Source organism: Chaetodon trifascialis, chromosome 15 (assembly GCF_039877785.1).
Source record: "Chaetodon trifascialis isolate fChaTrf1 chromosome 15, fChaTrf1.hap1, whole genome shotgun sequence".
Classification (NCBI taxonomy): domain Eukaryota; kingdom Metazoa; phylum Chordata; class Actinopteri; order Chaetodontiformes; family Chaetodontidae; genus Chaetodon; species Chaetodon trifascialis.
Window position 1 is genome coordinate 25,887,596 of NC_092070.1, and position 15,000 is coordinate 25,902,595.

General features: G+C 44.8%; 3 protein-coding genes across 6 annotated transcripts in view; 2 read left to right on the plus strand and 1 right to left on the minus strand.

The window, feature by feature from the left end:
* abi3a (ABI family, member 3a) overlaps positions 1-5,246 on the plus strand; it is a 16,390-nt gene extending 11,144 nt beyond the window's left edge. For all 3 annotated transcript variants that reach the window (XR_011603092.1, XM_070980686.1, XM_070980687.1), the window contains one exon: positions 4,352-5,246. Coding sequence is in view for 2 of the 3 variants with exons in the window: in XM_070980686.1 (XP_070836787.1) it covers positions 4,352-4,515 (164 nt within the window). In the remaining variant the exon portion in view is untranslated. The remainder of the gene's footprint in view (positions 1-4,351) is intronic.
* A 1,943-nt stretch (positions 5,247-7,189) lies between these two features.
* Positions 7,190-10,925, minus strand: LOC139343748 (interferon a3-like). The gene is made up of 5 exons (XM_070981527.1): positions 10,779-10,925; positions 8,683-8,757; positions 7,901-8,053; positions 7,398-7,475; positions 7,190-7,312 (listed from the first exon to the last, which is right to left on the minus strand). Exons 1-5 carry the CDS (start codon positions 10,899-10,901, stop codon positions 7,190-7,192), a joined length of 552 nt encoding a protein of 183 aa, XP_070837628.1. The 5' UTR covers positions 10,902-10,925.
* A 3,620-nt stretch (positions 10,926-14,545) lies between these two features.
* LOC139343813 (globoside alpha-1,3-N-acetylgalactosaminyltransferase 1-like) overlaps positions 14,546-15,000 on the plus strand; it is an 11,672-nt gene continuing 11,217 nt past the window's right edge. The window contains exon 1 of one of the 2 annotated variants that reach the window (XM_070981624.1): positions 14,546-14,825. The gene's annotated coding sequence lies outside the window, so the exon portion shown is untranslated. The remainder of the gene's footprint in view (positions 14,826-15,000) is intronic. The other variant, XM_070981625.1, reaches the window with a different exon arrangement.

Genomic DNA, 15,000 nt, shown 5'->3' on the forward strand with positions numbered 1-15,000 from the left:
TAAGATAAGAAGGTGCCTGGCCATTTATGGCTTTGTAAGTAAGGAGGAGAATTTTAAACTCTATTCTAAACTTTACAGGGAGCCAGTGCAGAGCGGCGAGTATTGGAGAAATATGATCTCGCTTCCTGGTTTTTGTCAGAACACGTGCTGCAGCGTTCTGGAGCAACTGGAGAATATTCAGCAACCAATTTGGGCAGCCTGATAGTAAAGAATTGCAATAATCCAGCCTGGAAGTTACGAATGCATGGACTAGTTTTTCTGCATCATTTTGAGACAAAATATGCCTGATTTTTGCGATATTACGTAGGTGAAAAAAGGCAGTCCTTGAAATTTGTTTTACATGGGAGTGAAAGGACATGTCTTGGTCAAAGATGACTCCCAGATTCTTTACAGTGGTGCTGGAGGCCAGCGCAATGCCATCCATAGCTGCTATGTCATCAGAAAGTGACTTTCTAAGATGTTTAGGGCCGAATACTATAACTTCAGTTTTGTCCGAGTTTAGCATCAGAAAATTGCAGGTCATCCAGGTCTTTATGTCATGAAGACATGCTTGTAGTCTAGTTAACTGACTGGTTTCTTCCGGTTTCATTGATAAATATAGCTGGGTATCATCTGCATAGCAATGAAAATGTATTGAGTGCTTCCTGATAATCTTACCTAAAGGAAGCATATATAAGGTGAATAGAATTGGTCCAAGCACAGAACCCTGCGGAACTCCATAGCTGACTTTAGTGAGCACAGAGGAGTCGTCATTAACGCGTACAAACTGAGAGCGATCTGACAGGTAGGATTTAAACCAGCTTAGCGCAGTTCCCTTAATGCCAATGAAATGCTCCAGTGTCTGCAATAGGATGCCATGGTCAATGGTGTCAAATGCAGCACTAAGATCCAGTAAGACTAGTACAGAGACAAATCCTTTATCAGATGCAATTAGAAGGTCATTTGTAACTTTAACCAGTGCTGTCTCTGTGCTATGATGCACTCTAAATCCTGACTGGAAATCCTCGAATAAACTATTATTGTTTAGAAAGTCGCACAGCTGATTGGCAACTGCTTTCTCAAGAGTTTTTGAGAGAAAGGGAAGGTTGGATATCGGTCTATAGTTGGCTAAAACCCCTGGATCAAGAGTAGGCTTTTTCAGTAGCGGTTTTATCACAGCTACTTTAAAGGACTGTGGTACGTAGCCTGTTGATAAAGAGAGATTGATCATGTCTAAAACTGAAGAGTCAATTAGAGGTAATACTTCTTTAAACAGCTTAGTCGGGATAGGATCTAAAATACAGGTAGATGATTTTGATGATGAAATTATTGAAATTAGTTGGTGAAGGTCAACAGGAGTAAAACAGTCTAAAACTGCGACAGACTGAGTAACAGTTTCTACGATTTCTGCGTTTGAAGACAAAACAGTACCTGTTAACGGCAGGAGTCGATGAATTCTGTCTCTAATAGTTAGAATTTTATCATTAAAGAAGCTCATGAAGTCATTACTGTTCAGAGCTAAAGGAATACATGGTTCAACAGAATTATGGCTCTCTGTCAGCCTGGCTACAGTGCTGAAGAGAAACCTGGGATTGTTCTTATTTCCCTCTATTAGTGCAGAGTAATAGGCTGCCCTGGCACTGCGGAGGGCTTTCCTGTATATTTTAAGACTGTCTTGCCAGGCGGACCGAAATTCTTCCAAATTGGTAGAACGCCATTTCCTTTCTATTTTCCGTGAAGTTGGCTTTAATTTGCGGGTTTGAGGAGTATACCATGGAGCTAACCTCCTCTGTTTAATTTTCTTCTTTTTTAGGGGAGCAACAGAGTCAAGTGTCATACGCAACGATCCTGTAGCACTATCAACCAGGAAGTCAATCTGGGAGGGACTAACGTTAGCATAAGACTCCTCTGTTGTATTGAGACATGGCATTGAATTAAATGCTGATGGGATCATATCCTTAAATTTAGCTACAGCACTATCAGACAGGAGTCTGCTATAAGAATTTTTGCCTACTGGCTGGTAGTCTGGTAATATGAATTTGAAAGTTATTAAATGATGGTCTGATAAAAGAGGATTCTGTGAGGAGACTATTAAGTCTTCGATTTCAATGCCATATGTCTGAACAAGGTCGAGGGTGTGGTTAAAACAGTGAGTCGGTTCATGTACATTCTGATGGAAGCCAACTGAGTCTAATACTGAGATAAATGCAGTGCTAAGGCAGTCATTATCAACGTCGACATGTACATTAAAGTCACCTACAATAATTACTTTATCTGCTTTAAGGACTAAGCCTGATAGAAACTCCGAGAACTCAGCTATAAATTTGGAGTAAGGACCAGGAGAGCGGTATACTACAACAAATAAAAGTGGCTGCACTGTTTTCCATATCCACAAAGCTGGATTTAGACAGAACGTACATCAGTGGAAGGAATACCTCTCATATCTATGTTAATGGATAAAGAATTACAAGATGAGTTGATGACACCACATGACTCAATGTTATACACAATGTTAGATTCTTGGAAAAAGATAGTTCAAATTTGTCAATTAGGTAATCGTATCAAAATACTCAGGTGGTGCGCCTTTGACTCAAGTAACAAGTATGATGGGAGATTTAAAGGATGGATCCCAAAAGGATTAACCACCTATCATAGATTTCTCCAGAGGGGGGTGTTTCAGAGTTTTGAGGAACTTCAGAGGTCTAATGGGTTGGAAAAGGATGACTTCTATAGATATCTGCAGGTTAGATCCTATTTTAAGCAAAATCTATGAGAAACTTGGGAAACAGTTGAACCAGGATTCTTGGATGTGTTTCTGTCTTTGTTGAAATCAGGTTCATGCACTAACTAAGCTCTATAATGGCATTCTGTTGTCTAAACAAGGTGACACAGACCACATAAGAAATAAGTGGGAAAAAGAAGGAAATTTAATTATTTCAGTTGAAAGCTGGGAAAGATCCACAAATTTCAATGGATGACCTCAAACTCCAACTCGTGGAGGGAATTCTGTTGGAAAAACATCGTTTGATTTTTTTGTAACCCCTGCCCAGAAAAAGCATCAGGGCAGCGGGGACACCTGTTGGAGACTCTGTAAGACAAACAGAGGGGGGTGTCCAGTGATCAAACCATTCTGGGAGCAGCTGAGTGAACATTTAAATAACATTTTTACTGAGAAAATCCCGTGTAAGTGTGAAGCCCTGTTCTTAGGACACATTTCATACGACAGCCGGACTCTGAGAGATAAAAAACCGCTGGCAATGCTGCGGCAAGCAAAAAGACTGTCACGAGAAACTGAAGCACCTACGATTGAAGAATGGATCAAAATCGTGCAGGATATTTACATTCTGGAGAAGTTGTCATTTCTTCTCAAAGGTCAAAGGGAATTGTTTTTAGGATCTGGTCCAAATGGACAAACTATGTAAAACCTGTAACCTCTGTGTAAAGAATATGATAACATAACAGGTATATGAAAACAGTGTCATGATCCACATTCCTGTTCTGGTCTATGTAAACATACACACTTTAGTTTGTGTTTTGTTGATGCGAGAAGAAATGGAGCGAGCCCTCCGCCTTTGCCCACTTCTTATATCTGTTCTGTTAATCTGTTAAAAACCTGGATTAGCAATTAATATTCTCACATCCACAGAGGGTTGTGGATATTGTATGGTACCCAGGAGAACATTTTGTACCACTTGCTTTTTCAAATAAACAATAAATTATGAGACGTCGCCACATGGGTCAGTACCAGAGAGCCACATGTTAACACGAAAGCTCAAACGATGAAACGGCGCCACTCTATCCACAGCTGCACAGTGTATAGGAACATCTGTGCCAAGTCCTTGAGGTTGAGAACAGCAGAACTAAGATCCTGTTGGACTTCAAGGTCCAGACTGACCAGCAGCTGCTGGATCACCGACCGGACATCATGTTAGTTAACAAAGAACAGAAGAGGGCGGTGGAGATAGATGTGGTCGTTCCAGCTGACAGTAACGTCAGAAAGACGGCTCCTGCAGGTTCTAGCAGGTCCGTCTAGAAGAGTGCAGTTCTAGAACTGTGCAGAACCCTAACACTCCTCCTGACCTCTGGTAGAGGACCTGAGCTCGAGGAAGACACACATGTATGATCTACATATCTAAGATATATTAAATATATTATATCTATAAAGATTACGGTGGTCTGAACCACAAACAGCTGCTCAGATTCACCACTGTGATGGTGAGCAGTGCAGAGCTCCCCCTGGGGGCTGGCCTCAGCACTGCAGGCTGCATGTGTGTGTGTGTGTGTGTGTGTGTGTGTGTGTGTGTGTGTGTGTGTGTGTGTGTGTGTGTGTGTGTGTGCATGTCCACTGACCTCAGTTCTCCCTTGTGTCCAGTGGTGGCGCTGTACAACTATGAGGCCTCGAAACCTGACGACCTGTCGCTCACCGAAGGCGACATCATCTACCTGACACATCGCCATGACGACGGCTGGTGTGAGGGGGTACTTGACAACAACAGAGGCTTCTTCCCTGAAAACTACGTCCAATCATGTGACTAGACCGAAGCCCCGCCCCATTTCTGAGGCTCATGGTGTGTTCGTGGTCGTTCAGTACTGCAGTGGAGATGTTGCAGTCAGTTCTTGAGCCTCTCTGCTGCCCCACAGAGGTCAAACACAGTAACTGCACGTTAAAGTGAGTTCAAACCTCAGCGTGTCAGACAATGATAAAGAACTTTGATGTTTTCTAATGAAAGCGCTTCTTTAACGATGAGGATGCAGACTGAACACCAGCTGTCAGTTACTCTGTGTGTCAGTTACTCTGTGTGTCAGTTACTCTGTCTGTCAGTTACTCTGTCAGTTTTTGCTTTTCTTTTTCTTCTTGAAATTTAACAAAGTGATTTTTTTTACATCTGCAAATATTAAATTTAGACTTTTTGTTTAACTTAAAGAAAGTTCAGGTCATTCCTTTGATTGATAGAACAAACCTGAACAAAACTTAAAATATATATTCAAATACTTCAAGTGTATGTTCAACCCACAGCTCCTCTGTACTGTTACTGCAGTGAGCTACTGCATGCAGGGCTTTTAGTTGTAATGAAGTACTTGGTGGAGGTGATTGGTGGAGCTGTGTGATGTCACTGACTGCCTGTCAGGCTGAACTGAGGGCTGCGTGCCCCCTGCAGGCCGACTCTCAAACTACAAATGGATGCTTCAAACTGAACCGAAGAGTCAAACTTTTTCAGTGTTTATTTCTAATAATTCATCATTAAACATGAGCAGTGTTAACATCACCATGTCTTCAGATGATCAGTGAATGAATGAACGAAGGTTTCTTCTCAGCTCTTTGTCCTGCTTTGCTTGTTGTATGTGTTAGTACTGGTGGTACTGGTGGTACTGGTGGTGCTGATGAATGTATTTGTCCGTTCAGGGTAAAGCTCTTTAGCTTTGAAGCTTGTGTAGTGTCAGTAACAAGTAACAAGGCTACTCGTGCTTCCTTTCTAGCTGGCTAACAAGCTAGTCTTAGCGTTGTTAGCTTGTTGCTTGTGTATGTCTGTTGTTTGAGTGTCTCTCTCTGATGAACATTAGATCCAAAATACTGCAGAGGAAGCTCTGCATTGACCTGATGTTAGCTGCTGCCACTAGCACTGCTAACACCACTAACACTGCTAACACCACTAACACTGCTAACACCACTAGCACTGCTAACACCACTAGCACTGCTAACACCACTAACACTGCTAACACCAATAGCACTGCTAACACCACTAACACTGCTAACACCACTAACACTGCTAACACCACTAGCACTGCTAACACCACTAGCACTGCTAACACCAATAGCACTGCTAACACCACTAACACTGCTAACACCACTAGCACTGCTAACACCACTAACACTGCTAACACCACTAACACTGCTAACACCAATAGCACTGCTAACACCACTAGCACTGCTAACACCACTAGCACTGCTAACACCACTAACACTGCTAACACCACTAACACTGCTAACACCAATAGCACTGCTAACACCACTAACACTGTTAACACCACTAAGACTGCTAACACCACTAGCACTGCTAACACCACTAACACTGCTAACACCAATAGCACTGCTAATACCACTAACACTGCTAACACCACTAGCACTGCTAACACCACTAACACTGCTAACACCACTAGCACTGCTAACACCACTAGCACTGCTAACACCACTAACACTGCTAACACCACTAGCACTGCTAACACCACTAACACTGCTAACACCACTAGCACTGCTAACACCACTAACACCACTAAGACTGCTAACACCTCTAACAATGCTAACATCGCTAACACTGCTAACACCACTAACACCGCTGAGACTGCTCACAGTGCTAACACCTCTAACAATGCTAACACCACTAACACTGCTAACACCACTAAGACTGCTAACACCTCTAACACTGCTAACACCATTAACACCTCTAACACCACTAACACTGCTAACACCGCTAACACTGCTAACACCGCTGAGACTGCTCACAGTGCTAACACCTCTAACAATGCTAACACCGCTAACACTGCTAACACTGCCCTTGCTGAAGTGAAATAGATTTGATGAAGCAGATTTATTGATTCTAATTTTCAAAGTAACAGAAAGGATTTCCAGATTTTCAGAAGTTTCAGTTTTATGGATTTTTAGCCTTAATTTTAGTGACATTGACAACTTTATTTTCACATCTAGTCAGAAACTGTGTTTTCTCCATTATTACTGGTCCAAGTGGTGAATAAAGACCTCATGTCTTACGAGAAATGTCCTGTTAGTATACAGCAAACAGCTTGAGGACATGTCTGGTCTTTACTGTCTTCTGTTTGAATGATGTTTGATTCCAGCGTCGTTTTAGGAGAATATTGAGTGAAAATAGGACTGAAAATATACTGTGCGCAGCAGCCTGACTTTAGGGAGTCAAATGTAAGTGGACTGAAGCCACAGCGTCAGTTTCCACATGAACACGACGTCCAGAGGTGCGTGGAATGTCTTTATTTATGTGGTCAGTTATATTAAAAAAGTGTTCAAGTAATGTGAATACAAAACTGTCAGAGTTCAATGAATAAATAAGAAGAGCACTTTGTTCATAAATACAAACTCAATAAATAAATAAATAGAATGTGAGTAGAAGCCGGCAGAGTGCGTCTCTCACAGAGAGACAGAATGAATGACGGCGACAGTCAAACTGGTGGATGAGACGCGTCAGTGTTGGCGTTGAGTCGATGTAGAGCGCCTCCTGTTCATGAAGACCACCAGCAGGTCCAGCTGTTCCAGGTGCAGTTTAGTTGCCTTCCTGATCAGCTCCCAGGACGCAGTACTGCCACCCTGTACACACAGAACTCCAGTCAGTCCGACTTATACCCGGTGCGTCCAGAGCTACAGCTCGTACTACAACAGTACATGTACTCACAGTGCGGCTCAGCGTACTTCTCTTCAGTCTCCTGTAGTATTTTCCCAGTTTGCTGTCTGCTCGCCTGTTAGTCGACACCTGAAGACAAAACAAAGGTCAGACGGTTTCGTTTGGTGGTTAAACCTGAAGTTCAGAGTGTAAAAGGAAATGAAGTGGTTTGTGAAGTGGAAGCACTGAAAGAAGATGAAGTGGCAGTGGAAACAGGAAGAAACGAAAGATGAAGCTGAAGTTTGAGTGAAGTTCAAATATTTGTTGAAGTAAAGCTGCTGAGAGGAGAAGTGTGAGCGGTGAAAGGGCCTGACAGGACAGTTGAAGTGGTCAAAAGAGGGAAGTTTCAGTTGAAGCGTAAGTCCTGAATGATCATCTGGCACGTTGGTGGAAGTAGTCTGAAGTATTGCGTAGTATCAGTAAAGTAAAAGTAGAAGTAAAAGGCTGGAGTGTCTCCCAGTGTGAGAGCTTTAAAGGACTTCAAGGAGTTGAAGCGTGTCCGTCTGTCTACTCACACAGCCACTGAGCTCTTCTGTCTGTCTGTGGACGTTCATCAGGAGCTCTTCGCTCTTGTCAGTGTCCCAGTTAGCAGAGGACCGGTTGTCATGGTGATAGAGGTCAGAAATCAGCTCCAGACTGTCTCTGATGAAGACCAACTGGGACTCCACCTGGAGAGAGAGCGAGAGAGAGAGAGAGAGAGAGAGACAGAGACAGGTGTGAATCCTGGCTTTCTGACTGGCTGAGAGAGCTGATGTCATCATTGTAACAGACGACAGCTGCACCTTGTTTCTATGTTTGCATGTAAATGAGTCCTGAAGCGTGTCGCCGTGAACATGTGAACGATAATGAAGGACTGGAGGAGCAGAGGTCACATGAAGGAAGCGTAAGCGTGCTCACTGCTGAGAATCTGCACTTAAAAGACTGAAAGAAGCTGAAGCGGCAGCTGAAGACACGCTGAAAGAAGATGACGTTTCAGTTCAAATGGATCGGGTTCAAATCAGTTAAGCTTTGAGAGAAGTTGCAGTGAAAGTGCTGAAGAGCTGCAGACTGATCGTAATGAGTCGTGGTGTCAGTTGAAGAAAGCAGCCGAAGTGTCATTTGAGGAGCATGAGATGAAAGCAGGTGAAGTGTGTGTTGATGTGTAACACTGAAAGCAGTCGAGTCGATGTGTAAAACAGTTTGACGATCACATAAAGAAGGAGACATGAAAGCAGCTGAATGTCACATGCTGTGTAACACTGAAAGCAGCTGAAGTGTCGGACAAAAAGACGGACGGGTTGATGGACGGACGGGTTACCTCAGCCTTGTACATGCTTTCGTAGAGTTTGTAAGGAAAGGAAACTGGACTCCTGTCTTTCGTCAGCTCACCACCCTGAAAGATGAAGACAGAACAGAGGACGCTTCATTTCACCACATCACACACTTTACAAACCACTGCCAGCTGAAGCGGCTCCACTGCTCTCATTTATCTCCGTTTGTTGGCGCATTTTTCTTCGATCTGTCGTAAAAACGGGAGCAGACAAACATTGAATGTTGGTCCTGACCAACGCTGAGCTCGCGCAAACACTTTTCTTATTCACGAACATTTTTGAAAGAAGAAAAACAAACAAATGTGACAAAATGGTTCATTTAACATCAAATGTGTGCGTCCAAATGTCTCCTGAATGGACGTTTGCACACATGTGAACACACACGGCCTGTTTGTGACACCCTGATTTCTCAGGTTGAGATTCAGTGATCTGATCTTTGTCTCGTCCATCTTTGTCCTCACAGAGGACTCAGATGTTTGCTGCTGGTGTAGTTTCTTCCAGCTCCACTCGATCTTACTAATGAGTCACAGCAGCTTTAAAGGGCCACTTGACAGTTCTTAAGTCTTTGTCTCTCAGGACTAACAGTCCCGTGTCCATCAGTCTCTTATTGTCTGCCATCCTTCCTCCGTCACCACTTTTAGCCTGAAACTTTGTGTCCTCTGCTCGTCCATGACCATGAGGACGATCCAGTTTGGGATTTTATGGATATTTGTGGAAATATCTATATGGAGACATGTACAAACTATGTTGTATTTATGTCAGAGGTTTAATATCCAATCCAATCCATTTTATTTAGATGCATTTTTTATTTTAAATACATTTGAAATAAACACAAAGGTTTTTAAAGTGCTGTACAGTAAAATAAACACAATAAAACATAACAAATAAAAAGATTAAAAAGATAAGAGGATGAAATGCTGAAATATCTGTGCACATAAAATCAACAACCTAAGTGTGAAAAGCCGAAGAAAAAAGGTGCGTTTTGAGAAGAGTTTTAAAGTTAGACAGTGAAGAGGCCTGTCTAATGTGCAGCAGCAGTTCGTTCCACAGTTTTGGAGCTGCAACAGAAAGCGTTCGATCCCCTCTGAGCTTCAGCCTCGTTTTGGGAACCCGCTGCTCTCCTGACCCGAGAGATCGGCTGGGTGTGCAGGGCTGCCGAAGCTCAGAGAGGTACGATGGGGCGAGACCATTTAGAGATTTAAAAGCAAATAAAAGAACTTGGATTACTGTTTCAAAGTGCTGTCTCTGGAGAAAAGGTTTTCTTTTTGCCAGCTGCCTTCACTGGAAGAAGCTCGTTCTCACCACAGCTTTAATCTGGCTGTCAAACTTCAGATCCGCGTCCACTTTTACCCCCAGATCATTAACAGTAGGTTTGGCGTACTGTGCCAAGGGACCCAGATGGACTGGGGGGGTCACCGAGGTGCCACCAAAGATCATCACTTCAGTCTCGTTTTCGTTAAAATTTAAAAAGTTTGGAGCCATCATCGAAAAACAATTTAACAGTGGCTTAAGGGAGAATGAATCAGCCTTTTTAAGAGGGACATAGACCTGGCTGTCATCGGCGTAACAGTGGAATAAAATGCTGTTCTTCCTGAGAATGGAACCGAGTAGGAGAAGATATAAAGAAAATAAAAGAGGGCCCAGCACTGAGCCCTGTGGGACCCCACATGAGACAGGAGCAGTGGAGGACACAGAGTCACCCAGGCTGACACAGAATGTCCGATGAGACAGGTAGGACCTGAACCATTGTAGCGCCGAGCCCCTGATGCCCACCCACTGCTCCAAACGAGCGATCAGGATGTCATGGTCCACTGATCAAACGCTGCAGTTAAATCTAAGAGCACGAGGATTACACAGCGACCGGTCCAGGTAATATGCATCGATATACAGAATATTTATGGTCTGTAACCTCATGAACAATTATTCGGACGCCCCCAAGGACCTCAAGGACCTTCAAGGACCCCTGGATCCTCCTCCAGGACCCCCTGACCCTCTTAAGTACGCCTGAAAGGCCCTCCTAGTGTCTCTTCAAGGACCCTGGAAGCTCCTCCAGGACCTCGCGTCAGCGTGTCGTCGTACTCACCATGACGAGCACAAGAGTCTGAGAGGCGTTGCTTAGGCGACGATAGTGGCTCAGCCAATCACAGCAGAGAGCAGGAGTCAGGGCGCCGCAGAGGACGAAGAGCAGGCCGGTCCAGCTGAACATGACGAAGATGAGGATGAGGATGAAGATGATGATGGCTGCTGCAGACTGAGCTCTGCTGTGTGTCAGTGTCTCCAACATGGTGCCGCAGGTCACTTTTATTCCAGACAGGAAAGAGAAAACAGATCAGAGTGAAAGACGAAAAGTCCCGCACTGTTTCCACTCTCACTTTCCACACACACACACACACACACGCGCACACGCGCACACACACACACACACACACACACACACACACACACGCACACACACACACACACACACACACACAGTGTGTACAGTACATTAATAATGGTAATAAAATGATTATTTGTCAGTACAGTTTTCTTTTGGAAGCAGCGACTCCAGCTGTGCAGTGAGCAGAAGTATATGATGGAAGTAAAAGTACATCAGAAGTGTACATTATTGGAGTAAATGTACTTTGTTTGTGTCCTCCGCTGATAGAAATGTTGTTTGTCCACACTGTCAGGATTTGTTTCCACTGCACAAATATTAAATCTCGTCATTATATTTTGATTGAATCCTATGATTTTCAGCTGATTTCAGTTCAGTTTCAAGACATTTAATGTAAAACAGCAGCATGGCCTTTAAAAGGAGGCTCACTGTTGGAAACATGGTAAAAACAGACTTCAGATCAGCACCAGTCATCATTTAAAGTGGAATAATGACATGAATTAGTGAGTGTTTTAGAAGTGAATGAATGAATGACGTCATGTTTTATAGATGTTATAAATCATGTTTGCGCTGATCAGTCTGCTCATGTGGGAACTTTGTTGAGTGCTGTGAAGTCCCTTCACTTTCATTTTCCAAACACATCACAGGAAGTCAAATACAGCTCTCCAAAATAAGAGCCGACACTTCATCTCTACCGACAAAAGTGTCACTGAACAGATGTGAAACGTTTTGTGTTTGTGTAACTTGAATATGTTGAAGATGTGGAACTGAAAGGTGACAGGAAACCAGAGCGTCTCTACACTATCCAGCCTTCTGTTGGAGCTCTTGTGCTTTTATTCTGAAGGCAACATCTCGTCATTTGATGGCAGTTTCCTGTTTCTCTGGCGTTACACAGATAGATGATGTCAGCCTGGTTTTCACTTTCTGGTTGTCAAGGAAACTGTCATCGATGATGCAAGTACAGCGTGTGTGTGTGTGTGTGTGTGTGTGTGTGTGTGTGTGTGTGTGTGTGTGTGTGTGTGTGTTCAAAGTGTGGTGCTCTAGTGTGAAAACAGTAATCATAATAATAATCATGTATGTGAGACACGTGTCGTCTTTTATTCTCTTTGTTTTTTGACTCGTTTCTTCTTCGTTTTGTTTCTCTTGTTGTTGTCGGTAAAGTTTTTTTTTTTTAAACAAAAGGAACACTTCCTGTCTTTGACCCTGAGCTTTCATCCGTTTATGTCTCATTTCGTCAGTTTAATTTGAAACATTTGCACATTATTAAATTACCGTGTTTCTTGTTCTAAACAGAAGTACTTTAGTGTTTGTTTGTGTACTCTGACACGCCTCTGCAGGCGTCATGGCCGCCACGGTTCTCACATTACGTTATTATCATTAAACAAAAACACCGTTTTTATGTTTGTCTGTTTTTCATTTTTCATGCCAACTCTTCAGATTCTGTCGTCGATGCCGCTGATGCCGCTGATGCTGCTGACGCCGCTGATGCCGCTGATGCTGCTGATGCCGCTGATGCCGCTGATGCTGCTGACGCCGCTGATGCCGCTGATGCCGCTGACGCCGCTGATGTCGCTGATGCTGCTGACGCCGCTGATGCCGCTGATGCCGCTGATGTCGCTGATGCCGCTGATGCCGCTGACGCCGCTGATGCCGCTGACGCCACTCCTCGTCACTCAAGGCGAGCAGGAGTCCATTTGAGGCCGTGGGTTTGGCGCGAGTGTCGAAGGCGCCCTCTGGTGGGACAGACTTGATGTTCGGTCTCGTCACTCCGCCTGCTGCTGTTTTGTGTCCTTTGAGGACGTTTGGGCTGGGTTGAGACAATGTACAGGGACGCTGTTGTCTTCCAGTCTGTGGTCTCTGCTGCTCTTCAGTTGTTGCACTCAGCTCTGTAATAATGAAAGTTTTTGCGAGACATCATCTGTGCTTCCACCCCCACCTCTTTTGACCGGCTACAGTTCGCCTGCCGTACCAACAGATCAGCTGAGGAAGCCATCTCCCAGGTCCTGACACCACCTCAGCCATGGGGACAAGAAAAATGGGAACTACGTGAGATTGTTGTTCATAGATTACAGCTCAGCGTTCAACACGATCGCACCACAGAGACTGTTGGCTAAGCCTGTGTGCGTGGGTCCTGGATCCCACTGAATACTGGAGCCCCACAGGGGTGCGTGCTCCGCCCACTGCTGTCCTCTGTGTACGCATGACGGCTCACGTTCAGTCTTTAAGTTTGCAGATGACACAGTAGTGCCGGGGTCCATCACCAACAATGAGTGGAGTCTGCCATCGTGGTGCCGAGCAAACTGTCTCCAGCTGAATGTCAGCAAAACTAACGAACTAGTGGTGGACTTTAGGAGAAGACATCATACCTACACCCCCCCGTATATCAACGGGGCTCCAGTGGAGAGGGTGAGCTGCTTCAAATACCTGGGGGTCACCATCTCAGCAGACCTGACATGGTCTAACCACATCCAGGTATCTTAGGCAGCTGAGAACGTTTGGGGCCTCCCAGGTGAGCATCCTGACCCAGAGCATGGCGTCATGGTATGGGAAGAGCTGTGAAGAAGAGCGTAAAGCCCTCCAGAGGATCATCTGCGCGATGCTGCAGAACAACTCTACAATGAGATGCTTGAGAAAGGCCGCCAGGATCAGAAGGAATGCTTCACGCCCGGGCAACACCCTTTTCAAGCCTCTGAAATGTGGCAGACGCTTCGGGTGTATCATGGCTGGAAGAGGAGTTTTTACCCACAAACCATTTGGCTCTTAAAGCAGAACACACACTGTGCCTCTCTTCTAAACTGTGCACATGCACCCTGCGCTTTAAGCCATCACTGCTACTAGGCAGAGACATGATTCTCTGAGCTTTTAGTATCTGTCTTACCTGTGTGATGTCTTACCTGTGTGATGTCTTACCTGTGTGATCTGTCTTACCTGTGTGATGTCTTACCTGTGTGATGTGTCTTACCTGTGTGATGTGTCTTACCTGTGTGATGTCTTACCTGTGTGATGTGTCTTACCTGTGTGATGTCTTACCTGTGTGATGTGTCTTACCTGTGTGATGTCTTACCTGTGTGATGTGTCTTACCTGTGTGATGTGTCTTACCTGTGTGATATGTCTCCTTGGAGCGCTGACAGGAATACATTTCACTGCTTGTTGTATGTGTATAACTTCACATGTGACAAATAAAGAATCCTGAATCTTGAATCTGTGTACAGGTGAGCTCCCGGACACGCCCACTGCACCAAACAGCCTGACAATGATTGGTCCAGGTACCAAAAACACCTGTGAGGGTCAGGAAGTGACCTGAGGACATCTGTGTGTGTGTGTGTGTGTGTGTGTGTGTGTGTGTGTGTGTGTGTGTGTCGTGTTGTGTGTCGTGTGTAGTGATGTGTGTGTTGTGTCGTGAAGTGAAGGGGCGGGGTCTCTGGCGGGGAAACAGGAAGTGAGTGCATACTCGGGTTGTCGTCACTTTGTTGATTTAATGGTTAAAGCGGCTCGAGCCTCTTCACTTCCTGTATCAGAGAGCAGAGTGAGCGCGCGCTGGGTGTGGCACGTGGACCCAGTCCGTCTCTGAAGTTTGGTCCGTTTCCTGTCTGTCTTTGCCTCTGGACGTCGCTACCGTCTCCCGGCCTGTTTCCGGTTGTCTCGCGGTGTTCGGTGGGCTGATTGACAGTCGGGTTCGGACCGAGGCTCGAGCGCAACGCGGAAATAACCCCGTCGTGACCGTTAGATGCTGCGAAGAGGAGCAATAATCGGTGAGTGATGGCCGTTTGGCACTCTGACGTCATACACCTGGACAGCGTCTTCAGATGGAGATGAGCTGGAGGTTCTCGTGGAGCAGCAGAGCTCAGACCAGCTGCTTCAGTCCGTCACGGACTCTGGGCTCCCGGTCTTAAAACGGCCCTTTTGTCTATGAAGTCTGGTACAGAG